This window comes from Macrobrachium nipponense, chromosome 32 (genome assembly GCF_015104395.2).
Source record: "Macrobrachium nipponense isolate FS-2020 chromosome 32, ASM1510439v2, whole genome shotgun sequence".
NCBI lineage: Eukaryota > Metazoa > Arthropoda > Malacostraca > Decapoda > Palaemonidae > Macrobrachium > Macrobrachium nipponense.
Genome location: NC_061094.1, coordinates 20,356,741 through 20,374,240, shown reverse-complemented (window position 1 = coordinate 20,374,240; position 17,500 = coordinate 20,356,741). Strand labels below are relative to the sequence as shown.

At 39.9% G+C, this 17,500-nt stretch overlaps 1 protein-coding gene across 1 annotated transcript in view; it reads right to left on the bottom strand.

Moving 5' to 3' along the window:
* LOC135207258 (DNA-binding protein RFX2-like) overlaps window positions 1-17,500 on the bottom strand; it is a gene marked incomplete in the record, with an annotated part of 462,694 nt that overhangs the window by 116,782 nt on the left and 328,412 nt on the right. The window contains 1 exon segment of the mRNA XM_064238912.1: window positions 1,221-1,241. Within this exon segment, the coding sequence (XP_064094982.1) occupies window positions 1,221-1,241 (21 nt within the window).

Below are 17,500 nucleotides of genomic sequence, written 5' to 3'. Positions count from 1 at the left end.
GGTAATTACTTACTACTACTTCTTAGAAAAATTGCCAGGTGTTGTAATGGTCTAAGTGAGTTGTGCCGTCAGTGAAAAACGCATCTTGTTTATACCTATGCCTCGTTAAAGCAGTGAACAGGCAGTGATAAATCACATTATCTCTAATCTATGCAGCCTTCAGTCCAGACAGTGAAAAGACACTAAAATATTGATGTTTTACTGACAAAATATAACAAAACAATCTATAAAATAAATGGGCTTTTTAAGCCATAGCATCTAGATGGGTGGAAGTGGTTGAGGCCACAATAGCTTAAGAAATCGCTAGGAGTATTTGTAAAGGAAGCACTTTCTACATTTACGGAAAACTCGACATAGTACCAATCATTAATGGATTGACAAACATTCCCTCGCAACTGCTCTCGCTGGATTGTGGAAAATCCTTGATTTTCTCCTGTACAGATTGGAGTCAGAGTGATCTCGCGAATACTGTGGCCTCGCAAATAAAATGTTGTCATATATGATGCTAAAAATTGAGATAATGATATTGAACGAATGAGGACAATAATGGAAAACGATCACCTTAAATGGGGAAACTTGTAAAAGTAGAGATTGGACATTATTATCGTGTTATATAAAAGGCATCTATCTTTGATCATTTTGAAATAACTACAAATATATACCTGCTTACATACATACTACTACAACATCACTCAAAAGGGCCGCCTTACACTGTACTACTCCAGAATAAAAAGATGGAAATGGGATTCAGTAAACCTCTGTAACAGTACTCCAAATATGAAAATGAACGGACGCCAGGATGGTTTGTCTTTTAATGAAAGAATCAATTCGCAATTTGTACAGATAAGAGATGCCAAAATTACTTCGAATAAAATAAATGGTTGCAAAAGACTTTATTCTGTTCGTATAGTAAAAAGTTAAAAGGGTCAAAGCTGCAATGGAAGCCTTAAAGGAAAGTAAGACATAACAAATGCGCAAACTCAATATCTAGAGGCAAAAATGAAGAGGGATCTATTCTAAAATGTCTGTACGACTTCTATTAATACTAATAATAACAACAACAACGAACATACTGTTTGCATGATGCTCTTTCCTGTGTTGGAATCATCATATCACCATCGTATCATTACCGTTTCACTCACCGTGGCTGGAGAGACTCGGGTGGCGTGAGCCAGATTTGCTTGGGCATCTGCATCAAGGGCCGGGGTATTTCCGCTTACCATATAAGTCACGCCTTCGTCCTAGTCCGATGGTGGTGCTCCCGTCACAATCCATGTCAGACGGCCGCGTTCGGTTGATGAGGCGCGGTGAAAGTGCACATGAACGCACCACAAACCAGTGTTTGAGTTATGGGGGAAGGCAAACACCACACAGTGCACAGAAGTTAGGCAGGCAGGCAGGCACGCAGCGGTGGTAAACAGGCGTTTGTCAAACGGGAGGCAGAACGGGGAGTTGGAGAGGGGAAACGGGGAGGGAGCACAAAGTTAGTAACCCAGAATCACGTCAATAAAGTTCCCTATCATAAAAAAAAAAATGCTTGTTTGTTTCACTCAACAAATACAAATCTACTTACCTGGCGCCATAATGCAATATAAATGAACACACGTTACACCACATTAGCAACTTTGAGTGAATCTTTTATTATGAAAATCACCATCATATATAATATATAAATATTCCTTAATGATCTTCTAATCCTCGTAAAAAAATACACAAACGCACACGTCAGCATGCAACCTGAAATTTAGTATTTGTATAAATCAACCTGACACGAAGAGATTTATGTCATAAAACAGATGCATAAAGATGTGAAGAACACTATTACACATATACATATGTGTATCTATCTATCTATCTGACTGTCTATTACACACACACACACACATATAATATATATATATATATATATATATATATATATATATATATATATATTTATATATATATATATAGATAGAGTACGAAGCAACCGAACGTGATCCAACCGTCGACGACCACCTAGTACTAACTAGGTTATGGAAACTTCTAAAGAGACTGATGTATTGACTGATTGAGCATGACATCTAACTGGCGTTGCAACATCGAGAGTGATGTGTGGCTGCTGCCAAGGAGCGAGGGGAGGAGGGGAGGTGGAGCGAGGCAACGACCGTGGTCGTTGCAGTATTTATCAGGCATAAAGGAAGGCGTTGCTATAGTGACTAGAACACTTGAGCGCCTGTCGATTGCTTCGATGATTTAGCAGTTACCGCCTTCCTTCCTTCCTTCCTTCCTTCCATTCTTCCTTTCACCCAAACAAATTCTTTTCTCACAGCACCAGTGATCCATGGCTTCTTTATACACTTTATAAAATATCAACGAAGCGCAGATAGATATGACTGCAATGGATAATAATAATCTCTGGCAATAAATCCAAACAATTAATGATATATATAATATGAAACTGAAACTGAGCAGTAGAAAACTTCCTACGAGAGAGAGGGAAATTCATCGCAACTACATGAAAATGAAGATAAAGTCATGTAGCGCGTCTTTTGCTAATCACCAAAGAAATGGCTCCTTAAGGATGAAAACGTACGTAAGTGGCATCTTCACAAAAAAAGAAAAATTATGATTTTTTATTTTATTTTATTGAGAAACCATCGACAGAGGAAAGAAATGCAGTTTTAACTTTATATCGGCTCACAAAATAAACAGGATTATTGAGCCACGTTTCAGAAGAATTTTGTATACGAATTCTTCAGCATATTAGTTTATAAAAATACAAAATTTAATTACAAAGATACTGCTCCGATATCAGCGTGATATGAAGGACCAAATGGGTGGATGCATTGAGTTTGGCATTCCCATACCTGTACTGATGTTAGCCACCACACACACACACACATACATATATATGTGTGTACGTGTGTGTATGTATCTATATAATATATATTTATATATATGTGTGTGTGTGAATAATTATCACATCACCGTGATTCATATAAATTATTCGAGCTACAAATGTCCTTTAATATCTAATTCGCTCTACTTCGGAATTAATATATTTTCATATATTTAAACCGAAGTGGAAAGTTTTAGCTGATAATAATTTCGTCCTCTCGTGGGGACGAAATTATTATCAAAGGACATTTGTAGGGCGAATAGTGTATATGTGTGCGTGTGTGTGTGTTAAGTATTTCGGTTTTGAATGCACCTGGATGTGGTGCACAAGAGAAATGTATGATAGTAGATTTGCTTCACGAGAGAAAGTCCTCGTAAGAGGGTAGCGCTGTCAGTGGACCTCATGCGGTGCACTGTCGGCATTACTTAAGGTTCTTTGCAGCGTGCCTTCCGGCCCTCTCTTTCTTCATCTGACTTTCCACCATCTAACACTTGATTCATAGTGCAACTGCGAGGTTTTCCTCCTGTTACACCTTTCAGACATTTTACTGTCCATTTCCATGTCAGCGCTGAATGACCTCATAGGTCCCAGTGCTTGGCCTTAAGCCTAAATTCTATATTCAACTCAACTTAACACTAGAAAAAGTTAGACGTTTTGACAGTTAGTGAGACAAAAGTAAAAGTTGAATGAGTGCAGTAATGCGAAGGGCAAAGATTATGGCTCAGGTAGTCGAAAGGTACAGAGTGACGTACGGGAACGTTCGCTTGTATGGTCAGGAAAGCACCGGAGATACAAGATGAACACCTACCAATCTGCGGGTTGTAGTGCAGCTAAGTGACAGTGTGGCAGAAGGAGGAATTGTGATACGAGAGTATATATATATATGGTCGTGACAGAAAACAAAGAGGGAAAAAAAGAGACTGAAAACCAACATTTCAGAGTAAATAGGAGAGAACTCTAGAAATAACGACGTAATGCTGTACAAGCCCATCACGAGAGGCTCAGCATTCGTCTCTGTCTTCATCCGAGATAATGGTGTCAAACGCGAGTACTGAGACCTCGACACAGCCAAAGTGTTAAGCACTTTCTATTTGTTTTAAAAGTATTTACACCACATAAAAATATTTCTGCGTTACTTTACTAATATTGTATGACGAGGTCATTTATTTTCTGTATAATGAGGTTAGAGGGAGCTGGGTTTCCTGGATTCTAGATTCATAGCAGTAAAAAATAATATTGTGTATGGCGGGCCAAGTGGTTGTCTCTCATCCCATAATGAACTGGACTGGGGAGAAGCAATAGAGAAAGAAGGGGATGTATATATTGAAAGTTTTTATCCCCCTACTTCCTTTACATGGGATCACTGGAGCATATTGACCGATAAGAAGAAAACTGGCGGCTAGGTGCAATTAGAATGTTATTGATACCTTCAAGGAAATTTTTGGAACAATGAAAATCCATGGAAAAATGATTAGATGTTACCCTCGCGGATAAAAACTGAAACACGCTGTTATTCCTCTTTGGCTGATCAATTTTGTTACTGATGACTTATGCACGAAATGAGTAAACAGTTGTAGGTGCTAAGTCGTGGGATACTAGAATAATTGTAAATGTACTGTAATGTAGAATGGATAAGCTTTGGAGATAATTCACCGCTCACAGGGGAGACTGAAGACACTCAACAGCTAAAGGAATCGTTTGAAAGTGTTATAAAGAGGACATTACTGAGAGTCAATGAGAGCAAGGATAAGCTGACAACCATTAAGATAGAGCAATGTCTATTGCTAAGCTTGGTAAAAAAAATGGAAGCCGTTATTTTGAATAGCTGCTTGCGAGTTACAAACAGATGCTGATCAAGTAAGATAAGAAATGAGTCACTAAACAGATGAAGCAAAAAAAAAAATGCAGGTGTGCATAAAAAGACAGGACAGAGATCAAGAACTTTTCTGAAAGACAAGGTGGAAATATATGAAGGATTGTTGAGCAATGGATATGGAGCGTCCAAGCTGAACGCAAATAAAAGGAATCAAGTTCTCGGGATGAATAAATATTTGTTTATTTTTTTTTTTTTTTTTGCACAGGTGGAGTAAGAACTGAAATTGCAAGAAATGTGATTATGTAGAAGAATTGGTTGAAAGTTAAATAAGGCAAAAGAATGGATTAAAGTGTTTGTTGGGGGAAGATGTAAGACCTTACAAATGCCGGACAAAAAAGCAATGAAGTCCATGAACGCTAGAGCACATAGTGCAGTGAGTGTAGGAGGGCCTGATGAACTGCTAATGAGCCTTTTGTTCAGGTTCATGAAAAACTTTGTGGAAATTTCCACACAGCGGTTCCTCTACATTTTTATACTTCCAGAATTAATTTGGGAGTGACAACTTTGTAGTAATCTAAGATGCTATTCCCGTCTAATGTTAATGGTTATCTATACACACATACACACATATATGTATGTAAGTATACGTGTATATATATATATATATATATATATATATATATATATATAAATGTCTTTTTACTGTAATACAACAGTATAATATGAAGATAAAAGGCCCATAAAACACTATTTTAACGTTGCAACCATATATTTCGAGCACTTCCTTCTGTGCTCCTGATCACTCGTAAAATATAGACATAGGATGTCGTACAAGAGTATATATATACAAAAACATATGTAGGTGTGGCAGTAAGTTTCTGTTGGTGACCCAGGAAGGGTGGGAATTAAACTATTCCCTGGTGATTTTGCTCCTCTAGCTGGTGTCCAAGAACATCCGACTATCGGACGAGTCGCCAGACGAGAGTTAATGAGGCCAAAAATCACCAGGGAATAGTTTAATTTCCACCCTTCCTGGGTCACCAACAGACTTACTGCCACACCTACATATGTTTTTGTATATATATACTCTTGTACGACATCCTATGTCTATATTTTACGAGTGATCAGGAGCACAGAAGGAATGGCTCGAAATATATGGATGCAACGTTAAAATAGTGTTTTATGGGCCTTTTATCTTCACACACACACACACACACACACACATATATATATATATATATATAGATATATATATATATATATATATATATATATATATATATATATATATATATATATATATATATATATATATATATATATATATATATATATATGAAATATGATATGTGTATAATATAAATACATACACACACACACACACACATATATATAATATATATATATATATATATATATATATATATATAGTATATATATATTATATATATATATATATATATATATATATATATATAGTGTGTGTGTGTGTGTCTGCTGGGGTGAAAAAAATGGCTTGGGGATGTCAAAGCATCCTAAAGGATTGCTGAAGAGCAAAAAGCTTAGGTTTGGTTTGATATCTCCACCCGCGCACAGAATTATGTTGGAAGCAACAAAATGCACAAATGTAAAATAAAACAGATGGATGTTGGGACAGCAATACTGGGCGCGAGAGGGAGACCCAACATATACAAGAAAGCACGAAAGGAATGATTGTTGCATCAGAGAGGCAGTTGAAATGTCTCATGTTGGCCTGAGAAATAATGAAATATAGACGCCAGTCGAAGCCCAACGGTTTTCAGGCGAACATAAAACCATTTCAAGTAAGCAGACAGTGAATAAAAGCTTCTGAATACATAGAAAAGAGGTATAGTATATTCAAACAAGAGGAACTAAATGACACGAGATATGGTCCCGCCCATGTGAAAAGACTGCATATAATCACTTGAGCTTTTGACGCAAAACCTTCCCTCTGAAACTGAATGGACAGTAGACTCAGTGTAAACAGTCAATGCGGCCATCGAAAATGTGAACAGTTGCAGACAGAGATGCAATAAGGAAAAGTTTGGGGAATAAAATCAAATTCTGGAAGGTAGTTAACGAAGTGACTGTCTAACAGAGGCGATATGGAAAAGGCCTAAAACATAATAATTCTGGATGGTAATCAAATTACTATAATTCAACTGTTTACCAATGGCAGTATAGAAGAGGTTAGATTATAATCAAGTGTTGGACAGTTGTCACTGTGATGTGATTCAGAGGCTATCGATAAAACCAATATGGTATTAAAAAGCAGTAAGTTTACTGGGATTCTGTTGTTATTGACGGGGGAAATACAGAAAAGCTTTAGAATACAGTCAAGTTCTAGATGATAGTCAATGAAGTGGCTCAGTTGCTATCGTGATGTAGTATGGAAAGAATATACTCAAGTTCTGGATGGCAGCCAATTTCGTTTGATTCGAATGTTTGGAAGACAGACAACTGAGTGATTCAATTGTTGTGGATGAAAACATTTAAAAGTTGACTTCGAGAGAAGGGGCCGGTTTGGAAAAAAAAGGGAAAAAATACTCATCTAAAATCAAGGCCAATAAAACGAGAGTTCGCGCCATGGTTTCCGAAATCTTACGGTTACGGAAAACGAGGGATGGATAAAGCAGGAGATTCATGTTCTTGTCTACCGTACTGAAGATGGTGTGAAGAGGTCAGGTCATACAGGCGAACTTTAGACAAAACTGATGTAAGAAAACTGAAATGGTTGCCATAAGATAGACTAAGTGGATATCAATGCAGTGGCAAGATATATATAACTCTGGTTGATAAAAGAATAGCATGGCAATCATACCCACTGGGAATTCACAAAACTGGCAACAGATGATGTAACGAGAACTTACGAGAAAACGAATAACTTAACGCCAAACATTGTGTGACCCAACAGCAGACAATGTAAAAAAAATGATATAAAGTGGACTATATAAAAGGGACTTCCGAACCAACTCTAATAAATGAGCCAAAAAAGGTCGGCGAATGAAAATGAAGTAAAAATGGAAGCTAATGAAATGTCCTGACTTTAAAGAGAAGCAAAAAGTTTATTATTTTCGTCCCGAGGCCATAAAGTGGTCAAATGTGATGTTGTCCAGCACTGGACTGGAAAACGAGAAGCGTTAGGTAAACTCCAAAAGGAAGTGAAAGACCAAGAGTGTAAATAATGAAGGAATATAAGAATGTGGGAAAACACAAGTATGGAGGAAATCCCAAAGTCCAGATATAGAGGAAAAACTTGTATCACCAAAACAGTGCAATGGATAAATGGAATGGAATATCAAATGTAGGCCAAAGGCCAAGTACTGGAACCTATGAGATCATTCAGCGCTGAAAGGGAAATCGAGAGTAAACGGTTTGAATGGTTATCGGGAAGAAAACCTCGAAGCAGTTGCGCTATGAAACAATTGTCAGCAAAAGGGTGGAAGGAAAGAAGGACGAAAGAGAAAATGAAGAGGTGCAGTAAAAGGAATGACAGATTGTAGCTAGAGACCGAGGAGACGCTGCAAAGACCCCTAAGTAATGCCTACAGTTCACCGAGAGAGGCACACTGACGGTACTATCCCCCTACAGGGGCAAGGCCTAAATGACCAATTTCTTCTAAACAAATGTGGAAACTGGAGCTTTGATAGGACGGAATCTTTCCTTGACATCAGATCTATGGAGCGCTGCCCAAAGTACTATCTAGGGAATACGCAATGAGGGCAAAATATGGCAGAAACTAAGACTCCCGAATATGAGAGCAATATTACAAAGAGGGACATATAAGGCCAGAATAGAGTTTTGGTAATGGGAATAGGTACACAAACTTTCAACATCTAAAATCAACAAAACGTAAAGGCATCGAATTTGGCAATTTAAACCATATGATCACTCTTTAACAAATCTTAAGCAAGAATAATAACTATGTTGAAGTCATTTAAAGTACAGGCGAGAGGAAAGAAAGAAATGGACAACAGTTAAGTCTTATATGGGCCAGATCTTTACTATAGTAGGGACTCAAGAGCCACAGTTGAACGATACATGAAGAGCAATGACAGCGGATATCAACAGAGAACAGCTAAAAGGTCAATGAAGCAATATAGAGAAATGATTTCTTAGCAAATACATCAATTAAGACGAGAGGATTGGAGGTCACTGCTAAAGAGAAGTTAAAGAGCAGTGAAGTGAGCACAATCATTATCGCTTCCAAAACGCAAAATAATGGCCGGAACTTTTTATTTCTTCAACAAAACAAACAATTCTACATTAACAAAACGCTGTCAGCAGAATTGTCAACTTTACAAGTTTCCATTGTCCTTCCAGCTTTGTTTTGGAGTTTGGCTGAACCAGCACGTTGTGGAGCACTTAGCGCGACGTGTCTTTCCGCTCATCGAGTGTAGTATAGTTAATCAACGCCAAGAGAGAAGGTATACCCAACTGGGTGGAGTCGCCTCCCACCAGGGGTAACTACGTGGACGCTGACACATCTTTGAGGCAACTGTTCATTACGACAATTCACCTGCTGACGCAAAAAGGAGGTAGACAAAACTCCGCCTCCGTGGGGGATTCTGGGGGAAGTGAGCAGACCTCCTCTGTATCTAGGCCTCGGAGTTAATGTTCATTTCTTTAAACGTTGTAGGATTCGGGAGAAACGGTAGTTCTCCCTCATTCTTGACAAGTCTTCTGGTTCCTCAGGTCAATAGTGACGGTTCGCCATGGTTCGGCTTCGTAGGGTAGTAGCAGATTTTGCGGCGACCAAGAACTGTCAAGCATTTCCAGATTCGTTAAGTGAAAAGGGAGACCGACATCCACAGGACACTACGCTCGGCCAACACTCATTTCTGGTGACATCCAATAGTTCTTTTACCAACTGCAACTTGCACTAAGTAAACTCTGGTGACACTTTCAAAACAAAATCACATTTCAACCAAGAGATAACTCATTAAACCACCACTCGCTAAAGTTCTCCCAATCACCTCTCCAAATCAAATGAATATTAGATTCGTCACACAGTACTTTACAGTATTGGTATATCACGAGGTGCGTTTGGCATCAGTCACATAGAGGAACAAAAACAGCACCATTAAACATTTCTCCTTTTAAAAGCAGCCCTTCAATAACTAGACTGTCCGTACGCCTATCTAAATGCCCTCTATATAGGATATATTTTCTAAATAAAAGACACGTTAATTTCTCTCGTTCTACCAGATTTGTGTAAAAGGACCAATAAACTAGTTAATTCTCAACTGCTGAGATAGTGAGCGAGGGAGCGAGAGGGAGAAAGAGAGCATTTACTGTCCCATACTTCATGGTGTTAAATGATCTAATTTCTCATTAAATAGAAGCATAAACGTAATAACGAAGTGAAATGCAAATAATTATTATAGAATAAAAGCGTATTGTTTTCTACGGCCAACATAGAATGAAAAGGGAACCTACACAAGTGAAGGTTCGTCTCTCAAAATGAAAACTGTCATCAGGCGCGAAAGATGTTCCTTTCCTGAGAAAAAATGACATAAATTACTTGAAAGTATCAGTGAGTACAGTTATTTCTGGGTGGCATAAACGTCAATTCTAAACATCATTTATTCCGCGTGACAATTCTCAAAATTTTATTTAAACTTCGTAGGCCGATAGGATTGAAATAATTTAGCGGCTTAACCAAGAACAACTCAATGTGCCCTCGACCAACCACTCTATTAAATAAAAAAAATAACCCAGTAATCCAGTGGGTATATCATGCCAAGTTCATTTTCTAAAATAATGTTTATAATGCAATCACCAGTCAGACCGTAATGTAATAATGACTTAAAACATACTTAGCTTTTCAATTCCTTGCCCCAAGATTTTTCAAGGAAGGGATGGTAACAGTTTTCTTGAAGATTTAAAGGAATTTTGAAATCAAGAGGAATCATTCATAACTTTTTTCATCACTTGCACCTTTCCCCTTCCCTTCTCAGTATAGTACGACCTGAACTTGCTTGATTTAGCACAAAAGTTAGTTCATTCCCGGTCTGAATGACATTTGGAGACCTTCCTGAACGTAGAGAGAGAGAGAGAGAGAGAGAGAGAGAGAGAGAGAGAGAGAGAGAGAGCTCTGAAGTACTGCAGAGAAAAAAGATGAACAGATTCAGTCTGGATTTCGTGAGGGTCTCAGAGTAAATATTAATCTGAACCATTATTAACATTACTAGAAAAATGAAAAAAATGAAAAGGGGGCTCCAAGATACCTCTTCAATATGAGTGAAGTACGACATAAATGAACGAGACAAAAGTTCTCAACAAAGATCATTAGCTTACACTTCCAAGCACTTCAAGTTACCGCTCGAGCAAATCAAGCGATTAAACACACACACACACAGGCCATTCTTGTCCCGAGATTCAGGGTTCGGGAAACGGGTAGTCGCTTCAATACGTTCATCAGACTAGCGACATATAGTACAATTATTAGGATACTGTCTAGTCATAGAGGTGGACAGAAATGTTTGCTCTCAGAACTCGAGTTTCAATAGATGGTTAACTCCCTGAATAATCGTAATTCCACTGAATATCATATACGGGAAGAGTTACGGTATTCCATTTTCAGAAGCTGCATTTGCTTATAGGATGCTGTAATGTAAAAAATTTCCTTGAACAACTCCTCTCCGAATTGCGTGGAACTTATCCATGCTTGTGTTAAGAACTATTCTCATATCGGGAGAGGCTTTCACCTCACTATTCTTTCCTAGTTTCTGTAGTATTTATCTGTCTGCTCTTTCCAATAGGCTAATCTTTTCCTGCTGCGACCTGGTTTGATTTGGGCACCCAAGCCCGTCTTTCTCTACACGTATAAACAATCAAAACTAACCATCAACCAACAACTGACTATGACATAAATTCTTGCGCTATTTTTCATACTCTGACTCGCCTATGAAACTCCTCTTGTAGGTCTGATGAAGAAGTACACCTTTCCAGTCGGCTACCATTTCATACTGTTGGTTTTCTGCAAGGCATGTCTCTGGCCAATGGGAGTTGACATGCCACCTCAGCTTTGGAATAAACTTTGACAAGGCGACATCTCTCAGTATCATCTTGTCAACGCCTATATACTAAACTTCCTCTCAACCTGCTATACTATCAATAACCTCTATTAGATAAGGATACTCTAATCGTAAAGTAAGTGCAAGAGTTCCAGCGACTCGCCGACACTGGAAACAAATTTGCAAATTAATTTGATGTAATGCATAAGCAAATCCCTAATGAATTTCACCGATTCCCCAATCGCTTAGGTATGTTGATGACCCACAGATATCCCTACGCATCTAAAGAGAACCAAATTCCTGTTCTTGTGCTCGTGTCGCTATAACATTCAAGGTCGCTCCCTACGAACAAGCTTTGCTAGACAGGCCATGAAACCTCTTCGGTGTTCTATGTAACATTTATTTGACGACGACTAACGAACCCAACTCACTACTGAGATGCTCATACAACTTCACCTACACAACATGAATACTCAGGTTAAGATAAAGCATCAAACCAATAATCCAGAACTTCCTTCCTTCACAGTGGTATTAGATGCGTCGCAAACTTGGGTGAGAAGGCAAACACTGCCTCTACTCGGTCTGTCATTATATGCTATCACAATTTTCGTATAGGCTAATAACATTTTGAACTATTATTGTTGCCGTCTATTCATTATCTTTATTAAGGTCAAACGATTGAAATGCCATAAGTCTGGCTGTTTATATTTTGGTATATATGAAATCAATAAATAAAGGTATAAGCCTTCGTGGCTTATACCTTTATTTATGCATTTATCACGTTCCAAACTTTCGTGATTCAGTTATACATATGAAATCAATATATGGCTACGTTTTATCTGGTGGGTCATCATCGTTTCACTTCTTCCCGTATTGATGTCCACTGAAATTACTGCTAGCACCATTATCATTTGCTGTTATTATTTTGCGCACTTTAGCCAAATACATTGCTACTATAATTATCATCTTGTTAGTATATTTATTTTCCAGTACATTTGCATTCTGAATCAAAATCTGGCCCAAAATTCAAACACCGTAATGACGATGATGCAATAAAATAAATATGGCACCTCGATTCCAGCCATGAACTTCAAGAAAAACCTGAAGATCAACATGAAGGACCTTTAAGATGCACGATTTCTATCTCCGCAACCAATATATGTACACCAATAAAGCTTCAAAAATTGATGCTAGTCAAGAGACCTACGGTAAATTCATAGTAAGTTAGCCCTTATAATCATGGTATCGTATAACTGGGCATCTGTTTAAAACTTTCAACAAAAGAAGAAACTGATTTTCTGTAATCGCTTTCCAAGTAGATTTCTCCATGGAAAATCCAAGAAACGAGCCACATTTTATGAGAAATGAAGAAAGCGAGCCGTTCCTAATAAGAAGAAACGTATCAAGAGCTTTGTAATGTGAATGATATCAGCAAAGCGAAATAATCTGATTTGCAAGAATGCTGTGATTGCATAACTCTTGCGCGCAAACTACAGCTGAGATGAACTCTACCTATAAAATTGGGGAATAATGATTTTCAATGCAAGTCAGAAATGAAAGCATGTGGTTGAAACGTCATTTACAACAAAAAAGGACAAACGAATAGAATAGAATAGAATAGAATATAAAATTTAAGCCAAAGGCCAAGAGCTGGAACCTATGAGGTCATTTAGCGATGAAAGAGAAATTGAAGAAAGAAGTTTTGAAAGATGTTACAGTAGGAAACCTCGCAGTTGCAACATGAAACAATTGTTAGGGAGGATGGGAAGTCGGATGGAAGACAGAGAATATGAACGGAGGCACAGTAAAAAGAATGAAAGGTGTAGCTAGGGTCAGAAGGGACGCTGCAAAGAACCCTAAGTAATGCACTGACGGCACTACCCCTACGGGACCCCCTACGGGAAAGGACAAACGAATAAATTTTGATAAAAATACAATAAACATATGTTCATGGAAGATAAACACACGTTAGTTTACCATCGTCACTCCGTGCACATTGCCATAATGGGCAAGGTACTGCATGTTAGCGTAGTACACCATCGTAGCAGCAAACCAGCTGTCTGAGATCGAAAAGTTTCGGGATGGGATCGTCGATGCGTTATGTGAATGCACACCAGTGCTAATTGTCAAGTCTTGGTTGGCAGGTACAGCAGAAGGAAGAAGATAGTTATTTTTTGCGTCACATACAGAAGAAGACCTTGAAATTCGAGATTCAGGGGACACAGCAATCCCCCCGGATGCTAACTGGCTAAATGAGATATTGGAAATGTTATCCTCGACCTTGCATAATGGCAACAACCTGCTGTTTGTGTCATTTTTGGGGGCACAGCCCATGAGGAAGCTCGGACTGGGAGGAAGCAAGAGGTGTTTCGAGTCGATCAGACTGGGAGGCTCATCCAAGGATTTGGTTAATCTGAGACGATGTAAAGCACTGACAGGCGTCGGGCTCCTGAAATTACCCGGAGGGGCAGTGCTTCTCCGACCGGGCAGTTCCTTGTTAATCCGTGACAATTTCTTCCAAGGATACTCAAAGACATCTTTGGCGTCCTCTGACAGTTGCTCCCCTTCTCCCTCAACAGGCAATTCTTTTTTAACCACGTCGGATTGACCTTGGCCAAAGGCATGGCCAGACGTCAAAAGGTCAAGTAATGCCCAATCACAGGTTGGAATGCCCGCATACGCCTCGTGACGTCTTCCCTTCGAAGGTGCTTCGTTGGACTTCCGAGGACGACTGGGAGGGGAACACGGGGTGGAAGACCTTTCTACAGAAGAACGTAGGGCGCTGGATGAATCAGGACACGAAAGGGTTGCTTGTGGAGGGCAAGTTGCAGGAGGGTCAGGAGGCGGAGAGAGAGGGAGTAGAGGAGGGGGAGGAGAAGGTGGGTGACGCGAAGGAGGAGGAGGAGGAGGAGGAGGAGAACTTTGAGATGAGGAATTGTCGGAGGCGTCGTCTAGCAAATCCCTGAATGATATGGCAGTTGCAGCACTCCGACGGGGCGAGTGACGGAATCTATTCGCCTTCGGCGGCTCTTTTCTGGTGTCGTACTTTGACGCAGCCTTCCCTCTCCATCGCTGCTCCAATTTCGCCAACGGCTCCAGTACTACGGCCGACACGACGCAGCAAGGCTCAAAGGTATTCACGCTCCCTGCATTTTTGCGACACCTGGATCCCGCTGCAATTCAAGGAGTCACTCGCACTGAAACCATCGGCTTTCCCTACTTACAGCGATCGTCTGTCACTTAAGTTAAATAAATGACACAAAATCAATTTCGTTCAAAGTTCAGGGACTTTAGTGGAATCTCTATGAACCGCCCTAGCCTTAACACATTTCCAATTCAGTGTTTCGTTCACTGTGGCGCGAGGCGGTGCCTTCTCCTAAATGCTTACACATATTCTGCAGCTCATTATTAATGAGGGGCAATTTACTTCTGATAAGCTCACGGAACCTTAAAATCACATGTAGAAATACGACTGTCGGCATGACAGAATGAGTGTTGTATCTGATTCCCGCCACCTCAGCGATTTGCTTTCCCGATGTTTTGTTATTAAAATGTAACTTTATTTCCACTTCGCTGACCGATTAACGGCCGACAATTCAGACCTACAAAAGCGCAGATCAGAGTGACATAACCTAGCAACAACAACTCGAGTAATTTCGGGTCCGCTCGAGGCACTCACTCCTCAGACACTGACCGACGTTCAGTGCCGCAGCTTAAAACCTTCCCCTCTCCTCCCACCCTCTCCCTCCGCCTCCTCCTCCTCCTCCTCCTCCTCCTCCCCTCTTCCACCCCTCCTCCTTCCCCGCTCACTACGCGCAACCAGTGTCTGCTACAATTCACCACAATCTATCTCAGGTACATTAGTACCATGTCGTGAGGTACGAAAACGTTATCTGTCAAGGGGAGCTAAGTGTACAGAGAACACTCAAACTTTATTGGCACCATTTTCCTGGTTACATTCAGACCGCATACAGATAGCCACTCTCATGATTGAAACATTCTATCCTTTTTGCAAACGTTGTAATATATTGTTGGACAGATATAACAAAGGAATAACAATCGAGAGATTATGCGATTTTACCCGTCCAAATTTTCATTATCATCAATGTTTCTGTTTCTCCTCTAATTACTACAGAACTCATCAAGACAAATAGCGTCACTTCTCATTTGATACCAAGTGTTGAAGGACTTCCACTTCCTCCTCCTCCTCTTTTCCTCTTCATTTTCAAAGCATAAGTAGAGACGGCTGCTTGCAGCGCCCCGACTTTGCTCGAGAAGCGCCCTGAAGTGCCAAGCAAATTAAGGGAAGATGTCCTTAGGAAGCGACACAGCGAGACAGGAATGGTGACGAGACGTGGCACTAGCAACCGAAGGCAGCCACACGCGTGCTTTGTTGCCATGGTGACCATCGCAACGCCTAGCAGATTCATGGCCCGACGAATTCATCGCCCAAACCCTAACAACGGGAATCTCCCTCCCTCCCTCCCTCCTTCCCTCCGGCACCCTCCCCCGACGGCCGCCATCCACCAGGCCTGCCTGCAGAACCGCCCATCCCTCATCGCGCTCCATCCCAGCCACCAAATTTATCCCCAGCAGTAGCGGAAGGGCTCGGTTTCCCTCATCCGACCAACGCAACGGCTGAATTTGACCCCCTCCTCTCTGTTCTCCTTGCAGCTACAGAAACGCGCTACACACTGCCCCTATAGAGCGCTGCCTGAAAGTTCACAGAATCGGAAATCATTATTATCATGCTTAATCTCACGAAGTGAGGGCGCGAACAAACATGTGAAACAAGCTTCCGGTTGTGAAATAAAAGAAAAACGGATCTAAATATGTAAATGATGCGTATAATACCACAACACATTATTAACGAAACATAAATAGATTACAGAGTAAAAAGTATTTGAGAAAAACTACGCATGACAACACATTTATGGGCGGTGGGTAGTCATACTACGAACTTAAACATAAAATGAAGTTGTAACATGGTTTTGTCTTACAACATGATTATGGCTTAGCGAAAAAGAAAAAAAAACCAGGAAATTCTTTGTGCGTACGCTATCATTATTACTTAGCGATTCCTTTTCCCTCAAGAGAAAAAAACCACGTATCTGTCTATCTCTCGCTCTACACACGCATACATACATACATACATACATACATACATCATACATACATACATACATAGTACACATATGTATACAAGTAACATACAAAGAAGTAAAAATGATGCAGTTCCACTATTACCAACGTTTCCGAGCAAACTACCGTAGTAATCAAAGTTTAAACATACAGATTACAAACATAAAAATAAAAAAAAAATAAAAAAAAGGCACCCGGGGTGAAGTGAACATGAAGCAGTAAAATACGGGAGATTATTGCTAGAGCAATATACTTCGTTCCCTACAGATACCAGAAAATTCATCTCAGACAGACAGACAGACAGACAGACAGACAGACAGACAGACAGACAGACCTAACCTAACCTAACTTTTCTTTATGAACATCTATGCCTAATTGTCTACCTTCGTCACATTCCCGACTGGAATCCCTATCGGTACCAAAACAAAAAGATTCTTCAGCCTTCCACAGACTTGAGCCACTTGTGTTTCATGACATCCACAGTTAAACAGTGGCCTTTGAGATGCGGAGAAACCATCGCTAACGTACAGAGCCATTCCACGTCCCTTAGAATGGCATTACGCCTGACTGAAATAGGAATGGGCTTCTTCTCTCCTCGAATCAACAGTTTTGAATATGTCA